The 17,500-nt window shown below is 47.0% G+C and overlaps 6 protein-coding genes across 6 annotated transcripts in view; 1 reads left to right on the top strand and 5 right to left on the bottom strand.

Annotated features, from left to right (window-relative positions):
* LOC126570405 (uncharacterized) overlaps positions 1 to 3,656 on the bottom strand; it is a 13,343-nt gene extending 9,687 nt beyond the window's left edge. Inside the window, exons 1-2 of the mRNA XM_050228143.1 lie at positions 3,543 to 3,656; positions 2,157 to 2,631 (exon numbers count right to left, since the gene is read on the bottom strand). Coding sequence (XP_050084100.1) covers positions 2,157 to 2,274 — 118 coding nt within the window. The 5' untranslated portion in view covers positions 2,275 to 2,631; positions 3,543 to 3,656. The remainder of the gene's footprint in view (positions 1 to 2,156; positions 2,632 to 3,542) is intronic.
* A 492-nt stretch (positions 3,657 to 4,148) lies between these two features.
* Positions 4,149 to 4,768, bottom strand: LOC126580806 (RNA guanine-N7 methyltransferase activating subunit). The gene has a single exon (XM_050244070.1). The coding sequence runs from the start codon at positions 4,766 to 4,768 to the stop codon at positions 4,301 to 4,303; it is 468 nt and encodes a 155-aa protein (XP_050100027.1). The 3' UTR covers positions 4,149 to 4,300.
* On the bottom strand, positions 4,719 to 5,840 carry LOC126580805 (uncharacterized). Its single transcript, XM_050244068.1, has 4 exons — positions 5,490 to 5,840; positions 5,197 to 5,399; positions 4,931 to 5,114; positions 4,719 to 4,861 (listed from the first exon to the last, which is right to left on the bottom strand). Exons 1-4 carry the CDS (start codon positions 5,614 to 5,616, stop codon positions 4,815 to 4,817), a joined length of 561 nt encoding a protein of 186 aa, XP_050100025.1. The 5' UTR covers positions 5,617 to 5,840; the 3' UTR covers positions 4,719 to 4,814.
* An 894-nt stretch (positions 5,841 to 6,734) lies between these two features.
* LOC126581367 (argininosuccinate synthase) lies at positions 6,735 to 8,288 on the top strand. The gene is made up of 3 exons (XM_050244958.1): positions 6,735 to 7,884; positions 7,960 to 8,066; positions 8,151 to 8,288. The coding sequence occupies exons 1-3, from the start codon at positions 6,816 to 6,818 to the stop codon at positions 8,247 to 8,249; spliced, it is 1,275 nt and encodes a 424-aa protein (XP_050100915.1). The 5' UTR covers positions 6,735 to 6,815; the 3' UTR covers positions 8,250 to 8,288.
* Positions 8,289 to 8,791: 503 nt separating this feature from the next.
* LOC126572847 (uncharacterized) lies at positions 8,792 to 14,885 on the bottom strand. The gene is made up of 8 exons (XM_050232526.1): positions 14,720 to 14,885; positions 13,313 to 13,544; positions 13,106 to 13,242; positions 12,725 to 13,020; positions 10,157 to 10,238; positions 9,455 to 9,686; positions 9,250 to 9,386; positions 8,792 to 9,171 (listed from the first exon to the last, which is right to left on the bottom strand). Exons 1-8 carry the CDS (start codon positions 14,793 to 14,795, stop codon positions 8,864 to 8,866), a joined length of 1,500 nt encoding a protein of 499 aa, XP_050088483.1. The 5' UTR covers positions 14,796 to 14,885; the 3' UTR covers positions 8,792 to 8,863.
* Positions 14,886 to 17,231: 2,346 nt separating this feature from the next.
* LOC126580780 (cryptochrome-1-like) overlaps positions 17,232 to 17,500 on the bottom strand; it is a 7,269-nt gene continuing 7,000 nt past the window's right edge. Inside the window, exon 5 of the mRNA XM_050244032.1 lies at positions 17,232 to 17,500. This exon is cut by the window's right edge and continues 1,377 nt beyond it. Within this exon, the coding sequence (XP_050099989.1) occupies positions 17,354 to 17,500 (147 nt within the window). The 3' untranslated portion in view covers positions 17,232 to 17,353.

Raw genomic sequence — 17,500 nt, 5'->3', positions numbered from 1 at the left:
CGGCCACGGGAGGACGGTACAGTCACACTGTGGGCAATTTCGCGCGGGGTTTCTGAGGTGGAAGGAATAGGAAAATCGGGCACTGGAACACGTACGGTTCCAGCAGCACCACCGGCAGCACCAGCAGCTGCTGTTGGCTGTAAGGATCGATCGGGTGCCACCAGAGGACCAAGGACCGCCGCGTACACTCCACACACCTAGGCCACCTAGGGGACTGTGGTCTACTACTAGTAGTAGACTGCTGGCCGAGAACGGGATGCTGCCCACGGTGCGCACTGGCGGATGGCACAACGACCACGGAGAGACGATCAAGACGATCACGGTGCCGAAAGGAGCTTACACGCATACACCATACGGATCGCGGCTCCTCCGTGAAACCGTGAGTGCGTGCCTGTACGATCACACCGAAATCTGGTCGCAAAACACACGTGAACAGACTGTGGGAATATACACAAACACATGTTGTGCCGGATTGGTGGTGTGGGGACGGACGGTGTCGTAAATTACATGGCTTCGCATGGCCGGGTTTCCCAGCGAAGGAAAACTTTTCCTTGCACGAACACACACGCGCACACAAACGGTGCGGTCTAACATCAACCCTTGGTGCAGGGTGGCGAAGAGGATCATGATCGCCTGCTAGTTATTGCCATTTTTATCCAAATTTACATAAGGTTCTCTACGATCTTGTTTTGATGCTTCCAAATACGAGGGAGAAATTGAAGTAGGTTGCGATGGAACATGATTTTATTGGTTACGATAGTACATTTGGGGTACAGACGTATCCTTTAAACTATCCTATTGTGATTCTGAAGTTTTAGTTTAAATTTGGAGAGTAGTTTGATTCTTAGATTTAACACTCAACACTGATGAGATTATCTCATCAACGTACATAAGCACTTAGCTTTTAATAACAAAACAAAAAATGATCTATCATATTCCATGTCTTGCCTGTCAAGGTTCTGATCTCGTAAATCACGCAAGGATCTTTCAACTCAACATAGAATTGCTGCGCACGTAACCTTCTTTAGCCTACCACATTAGAGACAGTATTATGCTACGGTAAATTGAAGTAGAGCTGTAATTTTGGGAGGATTGAGGATGTCATTTTAAGTGCAATAGAACTAAGGTACTCTGAAGAACTAATACATACGATCACGAGCACTGGTGAATCGTTTCTCCGTAGATAGATTTTAATTGAATTTAATTTATACCCTTTGACTTTGCAATAGTGAAGCAATTAAAAAAATGTAATCTTCATATTAAACAAAATGATTTGTTTTGGCTCTTCTCATGAACAACAATAAGATATTTTCGATAAGGAATGAACTAAAACGGCTCAAATTTAACTAAACTATCGTAGGTTAAACCAACAACCGGCCACCCTTCTGCAACCAAGGGTTAAGAATGGTGCAAGAAAAACATTAAATTTGTGTCACAATGTGCGTGTCACGGGGATCGGGTGTGGAAGGCAGCAAAAGGGGGAGCCCCTTACCCGCCACTGAAAACTCAGGCCCACCATTTTCCACGTCGATCATCTGCGATCGTAGGCAGGAAAGGGATGGACGAAAATCGAAAAAGAACGAAAACGTGGAAAGAAAAACGACTCGCAGACTCGTGTGATCGTATGCGTGGCAGAGGACTCCGGATGCTGTAGGACGAATCGGGGAGATAAAACAAATACTAGATTCAACGGAAAATAGAGAGCAGATTAAGGGGTGGAAAGGAAATTAAAGAGAAAAAAAGGAAACCAAGGAATTCATGGGTGACAGTTCTTTACGAACTCTGCTATTGCTGTTGCTGATCTCGTGTTATTTATTTCACGAGCAGAAGCAGATTGCAACGAATACATGGATCCACCGTTGCTTGACACGAAACTCTTCGGGCCATTAAAAGCTACAAATTGCCGCTTTTATTTGGTCGTGTTCAATAATGAACATACTAATCGGTTGGGATTATACGGTTGTTCATGGAAGCGATTAGGTCGTTGAATTGATTCTTATCTACCCTCTCCACACAGAGTGACGACCTATCGTGATCGCCCGGCGACCGTGTGATTACACCGGAACCTCGGATGCCACGACATTCCCTTCCACTTCTGGAACATTGCTGACCAAATAGAGACATAATACATGCCAGCATAATGATATTCAGCTTACCATTTTCCACGAGATTCACATTATTCAACACCGATAATGCATCAAAACATATGCTGGTGGACAGATGGTGCTGGTGTTGACGATGACGGTGATGCTGCCGCTGCTGTTCGGTCGTCATTACTCACGCCAGCTCCCTTCCCCCACTGGAACCGCCGCTCCACCACCTGCGATGGCCGGAACAGAATTGTTCCGAAAATGCAACAACTTTAGCGCCGGGCCAGTTCCGTTCCCGGGGGGTGCAGATAAGGGTACCGAGGTTACCGGGCGATACAGATAACGCGCAGACTGGCCGGTTGATTCGGTGCCGGTACAATTTGCTTAACGCTGCACTGTTGTGTCCGTTTGTCACGTGAAACAAGCGGCATTCGAGATTTGTAATTGCAGGTAGCTTTGCCTAATTCCTATTGACCAGCACATTTGGAGCACGCTTGCAGCACACATCACATGCTTCTTCACCTTCAATCACAGCACCACACTAAAAGGAGATGCATTCTCTATCCATTATAACACCATTTTCTACTACCATTGTAATTAGTATCGGTCCGAGTCCGAACTAAACGAGAGTCAACGTCACACTCACGCGCACTCTCGTGAATTGCTCTAACGATCGCAAAACACAGGATGCCCCCATTAATGCCGTTTCCGGGGAAACCGGAAACAGGCTGGCTGGTAGGTGGAAGCGAACACTGCGACTTGTGAGTGTTTTTAAAGGATCACTAGCACCCGAAAGGGTTCTATGTGCAGCACCCGAAAGGGTTTTACACGGCACCGAACAGGACCAAACAGATAGGAAGGAAGGAACTTTGCGATCTAACCTCTGGCAAACAGCGATCGGCCGTGTGTTTGTGGAATCCCACGACAATTCACGAGAGCCAAACGATTGTGTGCGTTAAACACTGCGATCTAGTGAGATTCGTGACGATTCGTGAGCATCCCAAACCGATCATATCTCACATCACGACGACCTTGGTTAGAATTTGTGTTTATTCTGACTCCGGAAGGTCTTTCCACTGTACTGTGCACCGTTGCACGTGGGACACAATGAAAGTGAAAGGGCTTGAAGGGGGTAGACGGTGGCAGCGACGTGGATTATTCGTGATCGAACAACACACAACTAGCTGATCTCGCCGAGAGGGGGTGGGAGGGATGCTGTTGAGATGGATCGTTGGCATACGCGTGCGCAGAACGCTCACTCGGCCCAGCGCACTAGCACCAAAGAACGAACTAACTACGAACGCACACCACAGGCCCAACTCGCGCATAACCCGTTGGCCACACCACGCGCACCCCTTTCCCTCCTCGACAGCGAACACTTTTGCGCTGAGAGTTTTTCCTGGCCCACAACATACGATTGCCCAACAGATTCGTCCGTGGAAGGATCAGCACCGTGCAAGAACGCCACCGATCACGATCTTCACTCAGAATGCGCGCGTTCGCCCCATGGGCCACCACCAATAATCATCGTGCTGGTAACTGTTGGCCCCGCAGAACGAAAGCGAAATGTCGACCGACCCAGAACAAATCGAACTCAACACTAACTACTACACACTAACGGACTAACGTACTAGGGACGGTCGTGCGCTGCACGCACTTACTCTCGAATGCTCCGCTGTGTGTCTGCGTGCTCACAAGTAAATGCACGGAGTGCACAAGTCGCCGGCGCGCATGGGAATTAGTATTTTCGTGCGCGGTGCGGTTTGATTTGGGTCTTGGATTTAACGAGTAGCAAGAGTAGCGCCTCCTGTTGAATGGATCCAGCTGGGAGGGACGTTAAGAATGAATTGGCGCACAAGCCCGATGCCCGGTTGTTGCGCAGGGTCAGGGGGGAGCTCGGTGTCAATTCTCGGGTCAACTTTGCATAGCCATGAGGTCAGTGCGGCTGGTAGACGGAACTTTCAAGCTGTACGCGATCGCGATCAATCCAACCGGTCCTCTACAGAAGAACACCGACGATCAAACTGCGCCGTCGAAATGAATTAGCAAGCACTATGCTGCTGTGTTTCACCCAGCTTTTATTTACAAATATTTATTTACATCCTTGTAAAGAATCTGCTGTAGAACGGGATGAACAAAGATGATATTGCTTCCGAACGGTGGAACTGTTCGGGAAAGCGGAATTTGGTATGGCGCTCAAGGAACTACCATCAACGGTTCGCGTCATGATTCTGCTGCTGATGTTGCTGCCGATCGTGCAGGCGGTACGGTGCATTGCGATCGCCACGACCACGCTCGTACCGATTGTGATGATCGCGATGATTGCTCCGGTGCTCATAATGATTGTTTCTGTTGTAATCATCCCGATCTCCATGGTACGATCGTTGCCTTGATCCGTCGTATCGCTGTCCTTGCGAAAAATGGCCACCTCGCCCTCTGTCATGGAACCGGCGGTCATTCCGGTGACCACGCCAAGGACCGCCTCCGCCGCCACCACCACGCCGATATCCGGGGTTCCATGGGTAAACTATCGGCGGAGGGTGCGGTGCCCGCTTACAGTACTCCATGAACTCCTCATCAAGATCCGTGAACCGGTTTGCGTACTCATGCTCACACTCTTCCAGAAACGCTTGCTCCTCGGCAGACAGTATGTAAATGTGTCTCTTTGGATCTACCATCGTTGTCCTGACTGTCCAGTTCCTTTGGTTTCTGCACTAGATTGTTTCAATTTTCGCGCAAAACTTTTTCCTTCATAAGCAGCGAGTTTACGTCTGCAATGTAGCAAAAGATCAGCATCAAGGAACGGCACGTCAATGTCCAGGCTCAAACAAAACACTTACATCCTTCCGTGATGATACTGTTGTGGATCAGCGCATAGAAACCGGCATCCGAAGGGAAGTTGCGTTCAATCGTCGCAGTCTCGATCGGTTCAAACATAAAACCGACTACCATGCGACACTTGGGGCACATGCAAACCTTCCACGCATAGCCGGGAAACCAGGACGATTTAGCGATCCACCGTTGCTGAAGAGGAAAGAAGAAGGAAGCCAAACATTCATCAATAAATCACTCGCAGCCGACCGATCGATACTGGTACGTCACCTACCGCTGTTATCTTCTGACAGGAGGCCTGTTTGACCAGGAAAATGGTGTATCTGAATCCGCGTGAGTTCTGCACTTCCTGGATTAAAACGGACCGGCCTTCGGTGAGGGTGTGGTTGGTGGCGCTGAGGGCGAGCGGGCTGTACTTGTCGAAAAGCAGGTTCGCTACGCTAACATCATTTCCACAGGTCCGGCATACGAAATAATCTGCAATCGAAGGATGTGTGAAAAGGCATTAACTCCGTTACGGTGCGGTGCGGTGCGAGCTCTACCGGCGTAAATTAAATTAATGCTCACCTTCAATCAACGTTTCCTCTTCTTCGTGGCCTTCCTCCGCGGCGGGAGATGCACTCACGAGATGCAAAACGAGTAAAATGGCCAAAGAAATTATTCGCATTAATCCACGATTTTGCATGCACTTCATGCTCCTCACAACGCATCTCCCGAGAACCCGCAGCCCGTCGTGGGACCCGTTTTCTAATGTTCTCGATTCAGCATTCTTTCTCCGTAGTCTTAGCGAACACGAGACCGGAAAATCGTCCGGGAAAGACCTTAATTGCTTCACTTTTTCCACCGATTTTCATTGACCGAAATTCTCCGATTTTCCTTTGGCGTTGTGGTTTTTGACAGACCCAGCAGACCACGGGCCATACTACGGTGGAACCATTCCGGCACTGCAACGGCAAGGGCACTCGGCCCTCGCCCTATCTGGCACATGTAGGACCGGTACCGGTGCAGTGTTCAAATTTTCGAACTGAGAACCGATTTCTTCGCTGGGCTAGTGGGCACATTTCTCCCGAACCGGTTCAGGTAATTTAAATTATTCAAAATGATCGTTGTAACCAGTAATTTCAATTTCTGTAATTCGGTGTATTAAAAAATAGCTACGAGATAAGACATGCGCGAACCGCACAGCTAATCTTTAGCAAGAGATTTATCGCTGTAACACACAAACCCTTCTAGGTTCTGCGCAAAACGCGCCAATAACATAAAACAGAACAAGAATACCACGCATCGAAAGCAAGATTAAAATTCTCTATATTCGTTTTAATTTTTGCAGTCCAATAAAGGATGTATGTTTGATCAAAAGTTGCCGGACATAACACTGGTTTCGACTTTTGTTACAGCATTGCATTGAATAACTGAGCCATGCATCTCGCTTTATCATGCGCAATCTACTAGTGATGATACTACAAGCGCCACTTTTTTGTGTTGTTATAAGTTGACCAGAAGCTGATGGCGTCTGCGAGTACACAAACAACACAAACATCCTCCTCTCCCTTCCTTCGTAAAGGAAGGATCGTCTCCACCAGGCGCTATTATCAGGAGGAGTACTTGTACGCGGTTTAGTTATGCCTTTTGCGACAGCACGCTTAGGCCCCCTTCGATGGGGTCAGAGCAAATCGTTACCAAATGAAGCGATAACCTCTAGCAATCAACAGAGTAAGAATTTTGAACATTATCAATTGAGATTGGTGCAGCCATCATCAGCTATAGCGAGCGAAACGTTCAGTGTCTTCACGAACGTTCAGCATACCGGAAGGTACCAAGTGAAGTTAAGTTGCTCTTATTAGGATCCTCTTTGAACGTTAATAGAACCCATTTCCCTCGCCAACGGAAGCAATGAGCAAGGAAAAGGTATTGTTGGCCTATTCGGGCGGGCTGGACACGAGCTGCATTCTGAAATGGTTGCTCGAGCAGCAGTACGAAGTGATCTGCTTTATGGCGGACGTTGGGCAGACCGAGGATTTCGCGGCAGCCCGCGATAAAGCGCTCAAGATCGGTGCCACTGACGTGGTGGTGAAGGACATGAAGGATTTCTTCGTTGAAAAGTTCGTCTGGCCCGGTGTGCAGATGGGATTGATCTATGAGGATCGCTACCTGCTCGGTACCTCATTGGCCCGGCCGTGCATCTCGAAAGGATTGATGGATGTAGCAGCACAGCGTGATTGTACGTACATTTCGCACGGAGCTACCGGCAAGGGTAATGATCAGATACGGTTCGAGCTGAGCTGCTACGCTCTGAACCCTTCGATTCGCGTCATTGCTCCCTGGCGGATGGAGGAGTTTTGCCAGCGCTTCCAAGGTCGTACGGATCTGCTGGAGTATGCCAAGCGCAATAACATTCCTGTCGCTGCCACCCCGAAATCTCCTTGGTCGATGGATGCGAACATTATGCACATCAGCTACGAATCGGGCATCCTGGAGGATCCTTCCGTGGCAGCACCCGAGGAGATCTATCAGCTGACGCAATCACCGGCGCGATCTCCCGACACTCCGACCGTGATTGAAATCGTGTTCAAAGCGGGTCTGCCAGTTCGTGCTACCGAGTTCGTCAGTGGTCGAACGATGGAGAAACCGTTGGACATTCTAGCTTTCCTGAATAAGGTAGGAGGTGAGCACGGTGTCGGGCGTATCGACATTGTCGAGAATCGTTACATTGGACTCAAGTCACGTGGCATCTATGAAACGCCTGGGGTAACGGTGCTGCACTGTGCCCACCGGGATCTGGAGGTCTACTGTCTCGATCGGGAGGTGTTGCGCGTGAAGAAATACCTCGCCGATCGCATGGCGGACTACGTGTACAACGGGTACTGGTACGCTCCGGAAGCGGAGTACGTGAGGAAGTGTATCATTGAATCGCAGAAGAATGTATCTGGCAAGGTTGTTGTTGAAATGTTCAAAGGCCATGGTAAGTAATGTGTTCTTTAACTTTAAAGAGCCCTTTAAATCACCATTCTATCACCATACCTTTTACCCCTTCTAGCAATGGTAATATCGCGTGATTCCATAAACTCTGTCTACAACCAGGAACTGGCATCGATGGATTTACATGGCAATTTTACTCCCTATTCGGCCACAGGATTCATTGAGGTATTTGAAGCATGATCGCTACGAAAGGGAAGGATAAGATGGCACTGCAGATACTTAACAATCCTCCAAACTTGCTTATTACAGATAAATGCGATGCGACTGAGAGAACACCATAGAGTGTTTGGAACAGCTAACATGACTAAACATTTCTCCCGTACCGAATCCGACTTGAAGCTGAATTAACGACGCAAATGTAACGATCCCTACTAGATTTGAACATTACAATTCAATGGGAATTATTACTTAGTGGGGAGTGATATTTCTCAGCATAAAAAAACAATAAAGTTTTTGGCATGAAGTGTGAAAGGTAATTTTATAAATGTAAAATATGGAACAAGTTGATTTCATTGCCGATCATTACCGCAAGATCATTCATTTTTCGTATCAAATTTGTAAAATTGAATAATATTTGCTTCTAACTCTTTCTAGGTAAATCCTAAACCACAATCCGAAAATTTTGTCTTTGATAAATAAAATGAAAATGAATGCTTTCTCTTTGCAAAGACCAATCGTGCCTGTAAAAGCAACCCAAAGCCTAAAGCCGTCCTCCTCCTGCTTCTCCTTTGATACCTCCTTCTCCTTTGATGCCAAAAAGTCTGCTACAAAAACGTGTAAATGGCACTGATAGGAAGCATTTAGTGAATAGAAGTCCAACACTGTTCCAAACACTTCTGGTTGCATTCACAGAGGGTTAGGCGTTTAGAAATAATGGCTCCATTTCATAATTACTTGTTATCACATTTGGTAGAAAAAATATTTATTCAGGACAATTTATACAATCCGCTCATCCACTGTATTCACTGTGGAAGAAAGAGGTCAGTGTAAGGCACGTTTTCGAAAACGTTCGTTATGATGGCTCGGAAAATTTTAGTAAAAGCGCCAATGATGGACGGTTTGAGCTCCTTCAGTATGTCTTGCCAATTGTCGTTCAGGAATTGGTTCATGTTGTCGCCCAGGAGCTTGTCACCGTTAAACAAGTTCGACAGCTGCATGTAAAATCGTGTCGTGTCGAAGGTTGCCTTTATCTTGTTCATCTGATAGTACTCCTTGCCATCGGCCCGCTTTTGCAGCCCACCGTTCCACTTCATCAAGAAGTCACAGTTTGCTGGGTGATCGAGGAGGAGGAGGAGGAAAGAGACATTATAGATCTGAAATGTTACTTTAAAGGACGGTCCCGCCTTACCCATCGTCATATTACTGATGCCTTCTCCCTGGATGGGCAAAATGAGCACTTTGCCTTTGATCTTGTAACTACCGACGAGTGATGCCAGCGGGATCAACAAGTTCATCTCCATTACGTTGGGATTCGCGGTGATTCCCCTGTGAAGCAAATCCAAAGGTAAAATTTCTTTCTGATCACAAATGTTTGATCCTTGTAATTCTCTTACTTGGCTTTCTTAACGACGACATCACTGAAGCCCGTAATATCGACGTTTTTGAAGTTTAGAACTATATTGACTGGACCGTCGCCCTGCACAATATCCATCTCGTCGATCCGCAACGGATCCAATGGGGCGAGCCCCAGTTCGGGAAGCCCATTTCTATATTTCTGAAACGTTTCGGTCACAGCAGCAATGAGACACTGCTCATCCCCCGGGTTGCATCGCTTATATGAAGAAGCTGCGGTGAGAAGAAATAAATGGATGGTCAACGGATTTATGTTTAACGAATCGATACCGACGCTACGGTTGTTTGTTTTTCCATATTCGTCACTCGTTTCGTGTTGGTGGGGGACCAACTGACCAGAATGTGTCAATTTCGTGGTTCACACATGGCACCAGCTGTGGTGCTTCCCGGAAGAGTCTAAAACTAAATCCGGTTTGCTAAAGGAGGTCAAGTTCAACCTTCCATCTAATTCAGAAGCAGGTGAGTAACCTCACGAGCGAACTTGAACTCGCACTGCCGGAAAGAAACATTTATAGGCTAACAAACGGTGCCATCCACTGTAGAATGTTTTTTCGATTATCTAACAATTAACTACCACGTTTTTAATTATAAAAACTCAAAACAACAATCTTTTCAGCTGTAGAAGAAACACATGCACACATGGAACTACTTATGGGAAAAGGTTTGAAATCGGATTTACGTACGCAATTTAACGGCTTGGCATAAGGAAACACACAACAGCACACCAAGAAGTATCGCGTTCATGGTAAATCGAAAGGGGAATTTTCGTCACAAGAATAAGAATGATTTGAAAGCTTCAGACGAATGTGCGATCACCACTGGCACCGATAGCACTGCCGGCTTGGGCACTAGGAGGAAAAGGAGGCTTCCCGTATATTGCACTGACACTGGAGCGAGAATGAATCAAGATCTTGTCATTCTCCAGACTCTTATATACGAATGGGCGGCAAAGGCGCGTCGTCGCTGCTGTTGATTTGTGTTCGCGTGCTCGCTACCTACACTGCCATTAGCCGCTGGCTGCACCGACGTCAGAGCCGACCGAACAGGTTGCGGCAGCGATCTTTAGGGTTTTTGCGACGCACCCAAGACGATCTTACCAGCATCACACCCCGGGGTGGGGGGGTTTAAAAAAATCCTAACTGGTTTTCTAACAATATCACACTTACAATACGTCTTTTTATGCTCATTTATCATCATGGGAAAAAAGTTAATTCGCTTCCTTTTCTTTTTAGTCATCTGCTGGGACATCACTTGAGAGAAATTGTTACAAAATTTAAACGATACTAATACACTTTAAACATTGTTTGTAGAAGGTTGTTAGAGTTGGGCGTACGATACACAGTAATGAACCCCTAGAGCAGTGAATCTCCCCGTGCGGGAGGGGAAAAACGCTTGTCTTGCTAAGCCTTTCCAGATCTTTTCCATACTCGTTAAATGTAAGGTTTGCGGTAATCATAGCATCGTTGTCAATTAGATGACATCAACGACGGGAAGAGGGCGTAGAGTTCATCTAGATTTTTCTCCCTTTTTCCTCACAGTTGCCAACCTCGTTCTTTATTTCTGCAGTGAAATTGTTACATAAATTTGTACGGGGTAAAGTCATTCCGCTCTCGATCCTCCGTGTATAGCAGGCACGATTAGTCACACAGAGAGGTGTGCTTTCCGCGGTGGCGCTGTGGTGGCCAGATAGAACGGGATGCCTACGTGATCGAATTGGATCATTCAGGAAGGCTAGTGGCGCACGCTCCAGACGAGGTAATTGTGATACACGTTACTGTCGTTGCGATAACAGATTCCCTTCGGATCGCTAGGATTACAGTGATTAGCGGTAACAGGGTTGAGGCGATGGAAAAGTAAAAGAGCCCACCACCATGTGTTAAACGATATGGATTGGAGTGGATGGTGGCGCGTGACTTATGTGTCATGCGTTGCCGCGCCGAGCTTACGATCCGTAACTGCGATCGAGGTGGCTAGAGTTCTTGCTTTGGAAATTGTTAGCCACCACACGTGCATCTGAACTATTATCTAGAGCAGGGATAAACGCATCAATCGACTGTAACATCGTCGTGATTTTCTCTAATAATTATTGGTTCCAGTCCAGTAAGTTTCATTAAACAAACAATTCGTTAAACTTATCGAACCAAATCAATTAGCTGACACTAATTAGCTTGCTTACTAATATTCAGTTTCTTAGTTAGATGGCACTTCAACCGAAAAGAGGCCTTCCCCTGAAGCACCAAGGACCCTTGATTGATGACTATTGCTTATTGTTGAGCTTGAATTAACCATGATCAACACCGCGATGTTTCGCTTCCCTCGTCGGTTTGCTTCCGCAGGACTTCCGTGTACAGTTTGTGCACTTTCGTTGCCTGACACTTCATTAACAACGATGGACATACGGTAAATGCAACAAAACAAAAATGGAATAACTAATACTGTATCTCTATGTCTTCCTTTCCCTGACCGGATATCGCTCTGTTACATGTGCGATTGACCCTTGAATTGTGGGCATAAGTAATGATCAGAATTCATTACTGAGCTGACAATCATGTATGTTAATCGCGTTAATATACCACGCGCTTGAGAAAAAAAAAAGCGCACGATCTACAGCTACTCACGGTAGAGATAAGGAAATGACATTGCAATGCATTCACTATTTCCTGATAATATCTAAAATGGATGTGGTCAATAGAATTGGCCGCCTAGTACGTAAGCTCATAATGCCACAAACCCCTTTTTATGGTAAAATAGAGTAAAGTTCGCCTCCAAGTTCTCACAGCGGGGTATCGTAGGGAGACATTGGCCATTGGGTTATCATCCGCTGGTTTCTTTCTAGTGGAGGTACTACCCGCCGATCCTCATTAGTGGCTACTAAGTTGCCTTTGTGTGCAGTTTCCGGATTGTTAGGCGTGTGCGTCGATTTCCATCGATTTCCCTTCTCTCGTTTGAAGATTACGATTGGTATTCGAATTGCTTACGTGCTTTTCCGTTTGCTGATTTGAGTTACTTTCGGAATTTCCCAAGTACCTTGCGTTAGATGAACTATTTCACAGCTTTGCAATCAAGTAGTTTTATGCGTTAATTCCAATAAAAGATCAAATTGACGATCAAATTTAATTACTAACACAAAAAACAAAAAATTTATAGACATTGAAAACAAGTTTTTATTGCAAAAAAAAAACGGAAACAAACAGACCCAACGCAAATCCCACCCATGAGCGCCCCATTTAAGCTGTCATGGCTGATTAAGCGCGGAACAGTTCACTGTACGGCACCTTGTTGAAGACATTAGAGACGACGGCTTCGAATATCTGCGTGAAGGCGGACGCAATGGCGGGTTTCAGCTCCTTCAGGATATCGGGCCAGTTGTCATTCAGGAACACGTTCATGTTATCGCCGAGCGCCTTGTCGCCATTGAACAGGTTTGTGAAGTTCATGATAAATCGCGTAGTGTCAAACGTGACCTTGAACTTATCCACCTGGTAGAACTGTTTGCCGCTCTTCTCCACCAGCTTACCGATCCAACGGAGTGTGATGTCGCAGTTGACTGACGGAGATGGAAAAGGATTAAGGTGTGTGGTTATGACCGGCATGCATGCATCCTTTCTAAGCACATATCAATCGCAGCTTACCCATCGTCATGTTGCTAGCGCCTTCACCCTGGATCGGTAGAATCAGCACCTTGCCATTGATCTTGTACCCACCGACCAGCGAGGCAACCGGAACGAGCAAGTTCAATTCCATCTTCGTCGGATTCGCCGTGAAACCACTGAGAGGGGGAAATGGACAAAAAATTACGGTGAGTCTCGAGCTTGAGTGCGCCAAACACTCCGGCTTACTTGGCCTTCTTAATCTTCGCCTCTCGGAAACCGTTCAGATCCACCTTCCTAAAGTTCAGCTCAATGTTAATCGGTCCATCGCCCTGGATGATGTCCATCTTGTCGATACGCAGCGGATCGAGCGGTACCAGACCGATCTCCGGCACACCCTTGTAGAAGTTCCGGAACGTGGCCGTAATGGCGTCAAGGAGACATTGGCCATCCTCCTGATTGCACCGCGAAAAGGAATCAGCTGTAAAGGCGTAGTGAGAGAATGAACGAGCGTGTTCACAGTGTTTGCCATTGTGTGCCTCTAAAGGATGGCGAGGCGCGAAGCATGTGCTACGCAATAAGCGCCAGCGTACGCTGCCGGCAAGTCAGTTATTGCGATCATAAAAGTTGGAGTTTAGCCATAGAAACAAACACCATCGGTAAATAACACGAGAAATGATCGATCACTTGGTCATTAGCAAGGCCTTTTAATGATCCGGGTCTCATCTGCATCCGAACATGTGGCACCCTGCCCTTAGCCACACTTTTCCTAACGAGCCTGTATGGCTGGTGGCGTTTGGGGATTGCGTCTCCCAGGCCCACGGCCGCGGGAGAAAAAAACAATGACCGGTTAGTCGTCTAATGGGAACCGTATTATTCAAATTGCACTAGGAAACAGTCCGCCGGCACTGGAAGCTGCGGCGCGTGCAACGATCCTGGCGTTCTCCATCATTCCAGACCGGGTGTACATTGTAAGTGCGCCATTGGTGCGTGTTTCTAACGCGATAGAGACTAATGATCTGGGGAACGTTATTGGTACATTATTTTCACACAATTCCGCCCTGAATCTAGATCTAGAATCTAGAGGAATATTGATAGCCGCATCTTCGAGGATTTCATTAGCCAGCTGCACCGTACATGCAAATTGTACCGTACGCGAACGGTGCAGTGCGAACCAACATGTCGCCGGTTGTGCGGCATCTACCATTCCTTCCAAGGAAAGTGAGTATTCAAGTTATCGCTCGGCCCCTTGTGCCAACGTCCTATATCGCTCCGATTTGTGGTTCCCTTCACGGAAACATTAAACATTTACGCGAATAAGAAAAGCACACAAACGAACGCTTCCTAATTCTTGGCGGTAGATCGCGATGTCTACCATGACTCGCCTGGCTCATTCGTAACCGAATGGCAGCGAATCGCGGACCATGCTATTTACCATGGCCATCAGTGGGGCCTCGAGCACGGCTCCTGCACCTTGACAAGTACGTCACTGTGGGGTCAAATATTGGGCAAAGGAATTTAACCGAGAAAACAGAACCACACGCTTGGCCCCGCAGAAATTTTTGTTTTCATTCCCCGTTGTATCGAAGGTCGCCGTTTGGGTCTACCGTTAACCTGGACACTGCTGGACGGACTGTTGAAGGGCGGAATACGTACGGAATTTGGCGGCGTAGCCGATGCTGACGGTAGCAGCAACGGTGAACAGTAGCCGGACAGCAGCTTGGAGCTTCATCTTGTTCGGCTCAGGATGCACACTCCCGGGAGACGCACAGAGGTCGCGATCGCGATAAGATACGAACAGTGCACGTTGCGATCGCACGATACCGACTGGTACAATGGGTTCGCGTGCTAGCCGGTCTTATATGAGCATATCGGCGAGCGATTTCGCATCTATTATGGCGGGGGCTCCTTGTCTACCAGCCCAGCGGAAAACGGAAAGGCATCGCAAGAAACGAGCAGGTACTACTCTACCAGCACCAGCATCACCGCCACCGCACACACCACATCGCTTAGCCGCTCCTTGATCAAGCCTTTACACTCGTGATAGAGTGGGGCGAGAAGGGTCATCAACTTGCATCCCACTTGATAGCTCCCCGAGCCTCGAGCCATGCTCCACTACTGAGATTCGCGTACGTCACGCACTTTACGTTCGGCCAGTGTTCGGCCACACCACTACCACCCAACAGCATCTAACGCCCGAAACCAGAACGGCAAACCTGTGGTAACCCTACCCCAACACCCTCCCTGCCGCCATGCGATTAATGTGTGACGGTGACACGGTGTTAACGCGTTGCCAGAACGCTAGCCGGTAGACCTTGGCTCTCGCTCTACCACCCAAGCCACCGTTTGTCACCTAGCTTGCGGTCTAGCACGCGACACGAACTTAGGAACGACGCACGAGATAAGGCGCTCGTGAGATGCGAAGTGGAAGGGGTTCTTGTCTGCTACAGCATCAGACGCACGCTCATCATTTAGGACCATCAAATACCGGGGCCGGTTTCGGCTAGGGTTTGCTGGTCAGAGTGACCTAGACATTGAACTTGGAGATCCGCTACTGCTGCAGCGGTATCCCCTCTCCAGTGAGAGATGAAACACCTGACCGAGAAGGGCAATCGATCGCCAAGGGAAGCGATCGCTAATGGGCGTTCCACTGACCTACGCGCTGTATGGCGCTCGATTTCTAACGGTAGCTTCCGGTATTTGCTTCACCGCAAAGCGTAGTCGATAGTCAGTCAGTGTTGAATCACCGGAACTGCTGCGGCCACAACGTGAAGGTAAGCATGATTGCAGAAATGGCTTTCTAGTTATGTACTTGTAAGAATACCGTTTTTAACGTTTGCTCGAGGATAATGAGGCTGTGAGTTGCAGTTCTGCCAATGTACGGGTAGGCTACATCTCAAATGGCGGCATGGCGTTGGATATGGTGACGGAAGTGTAGAGTGATTAATGAGCAGTGGCGCAAAAAGTTATCTTTCCAGAAAACAAGTTTTGCTAATGATCTTCTCAACCTATCCTCGGAACGACGGACGTTACCAGCAGGTCATTTATCCTGTATTCGTCCCGGTTCGAAGCAGTATTAGCAGAACGGCTTTAAAAATCGCTTCTTACAGAAATATGTCCGAAACATTGAAAAAAAAAGGGTAACCATTGAAACAAAAATTTGCATAATATCCATTTCGAACTCATCCAATTTGACGGAAGAACCATGACTTTGAACCATCACTTATTTTTGATAACCTTACCTCACTCGGTCGCTTCGGTCAGCGTCAGCTCTCCGAAGACGACCCGGCGGGGATTCAACGAAAGAGCTGATGGATGGGGTTCGGCGGAACAATCGACCGCTTGAGTGCATATGAATTATTTATTGAATCATCGAGTATCAAGTAGCGGCTCAGTGGCTGCGTTGTTTGCCCATCGTTAGCAGCAGCGTCTGCTTATGCGTATGAACTACGAGCACGGCGAAGAAACATCTAAACAGACAAAAACTCATCTCAAATTCGCATTCGACCTTCGAAGACCACCGGACGGCTGTGGAAGCAGTGGCCAAGATCCCCTACGATGATCGACGATACTTAGACAGCAAATACGATGAAGCATCATTCAGAACCAGTCCGCAAACTCATCACACAGCGCCCTAGAGTTACAATGAACCGTGCTCGAGTGTTTGCTATACATACGCTTAAAACAAATCAAACATAACACGAACGAGTGAACTCAGAGCCCGGTGCGAACATTTTTCGAGTCATTATATTATTATCAGCAGCAGCGAAAGAATGCGTGCTAAACACCATTTTCTAACATTTTTTTCGGGATGTTGTACCAAATATCTTGAAAGGCGGAAAAAAACCATTTATTTCTCTCTAGAAGCTACATTTTCTTTCGATAACGTAGTGTAAGAGGTACTGCCGATTGTAATGAGCTAAGCCTTAGACAACGATTCACCACACATATATGTGCTACTCCGTCCCTTATAGGGTCGCATATTAAATAATTATGCAAACTTCGTCATTCAACTACAGCAGGAGTAACTAAACAAACGGGTTTCATGCTGTCCCAATTCGGATAACTTTTGTTTCATATACATGATGCTGTAAATTAATATAAAAAAGCGATTAGTAATAACAAAAGGTATCAACAAAATTCTTTTAAAGTAAGTAAGTCCTGACTATTGGCTACTCAATACTATGGACATTTATTTTTGGATCTCGTGTGCAAGCAAAATACAATATTTAGTGACATTCATTTAGAAAAGCACAGCAAAGGGACCATCTCTATCAAATGCTTATTTCATTAATCGGCACAATCCAGCTTTTCCTCTTTGGCCGCTGTATCCTGCATTGGCTGATCGTTCTGCAACTGCACCTCGCTTTGATGTTGTTGCTCCTGTTGCTGCTGCTGCTGCTGACGCGAATAATTGGTAACCAGCTTGTGACTGCC

The sequence above is a fragment of the Anopheles aquasalis genome, chromosome 2 (genome assembly GCF_943734665.1).
Source record: "Anopheles aquasalis chromosome 2, idAnoAquaMG_Q_19, whole genome shotgun sequence".
Lineage (NCBI taxonomy): Eukaryota > Metazoa > Arthropoda > Insecta > Diptera > Culicidae > Anopheles > Anopheles aquasalis.
This window is presented reverse-complemented; position numbering and strand designations above follow the sequence as displayed.

Excerpts from the sequence above, each read along its gene's own strand:
- LOC126572847 (XM_050232526.1), bottom strand. The coding sequence starts at position 14,795 with ATGAAGCTCCAAGCTGCTGTCCGGCTACTGTTCACCGTTGCTGCTACC. Across the intron at positions 13,021-13,105 it reads CGCTAGCAACATGACGATGG|TCAACTGCGACATCACACTC; the intron begins GTAAGCTGCGAT and ends CATCTCCGTCAG. Across the intron at positions 9,172-9,249 it reads CATCAGTAATATGACGATGG|CAAACTGTGACTTCTTGATG; the intron begins GTAAGGCGGGAC and ends TCGATCACCCAG.
- LOC126580806 (XM_050244070.1), bottom strand. The coding sequence starts at position 4,768 with ATGGTAGATCCAAAGAGACACATTTACATACTGTCTGCCGAGGAGCAA.
- LOC126581367 (XM_050244958.1), top strand. The coding sequence starts at position 6,816 with ATGAGCAAGGAAAAGGTATTGTTGGCCTATTCGGGCGGGCTGGACACG. Across the intron at positions 7,885-7,959 it reads TGAAATGTTCAAAGGCCATG|CAATGGTAATATCGCGTGAT; the intron begins GTAAGTAATGTG and ends TACCCCTTCTAG. Across the intron at positions 8,067-8,150 it reads CGGCCACAGGATTCATTGAG|ATAAATGCGATGCGACTGAG; the intron begins GTATTTGAAGCA and ends TGCTTATTACAG.
- LOC126580805 (XM_050244068.1), bottom strand. The coding sequence starts at position 5,616 with ATGAAGTGCATGCAAAATCGTGGATTAATGCGAATAATTTCTTTGGCC. Across the intron at positions 5,115-5,196 it reads CCTGTCAGAAGATAACAGCG|CAACGGTGGATCGCTAAATC; the intron begins GTAGGTGACGTA and ends TTTCCTCTTCAG. Across the intron at positions 4,862-4,930 it reads CAGTATCATCACGGAAGGAT|ACGTAAACTCGCTGCTTATG; the intron begins GTAAGTGTTTTG and ends GCTACATTGCAG.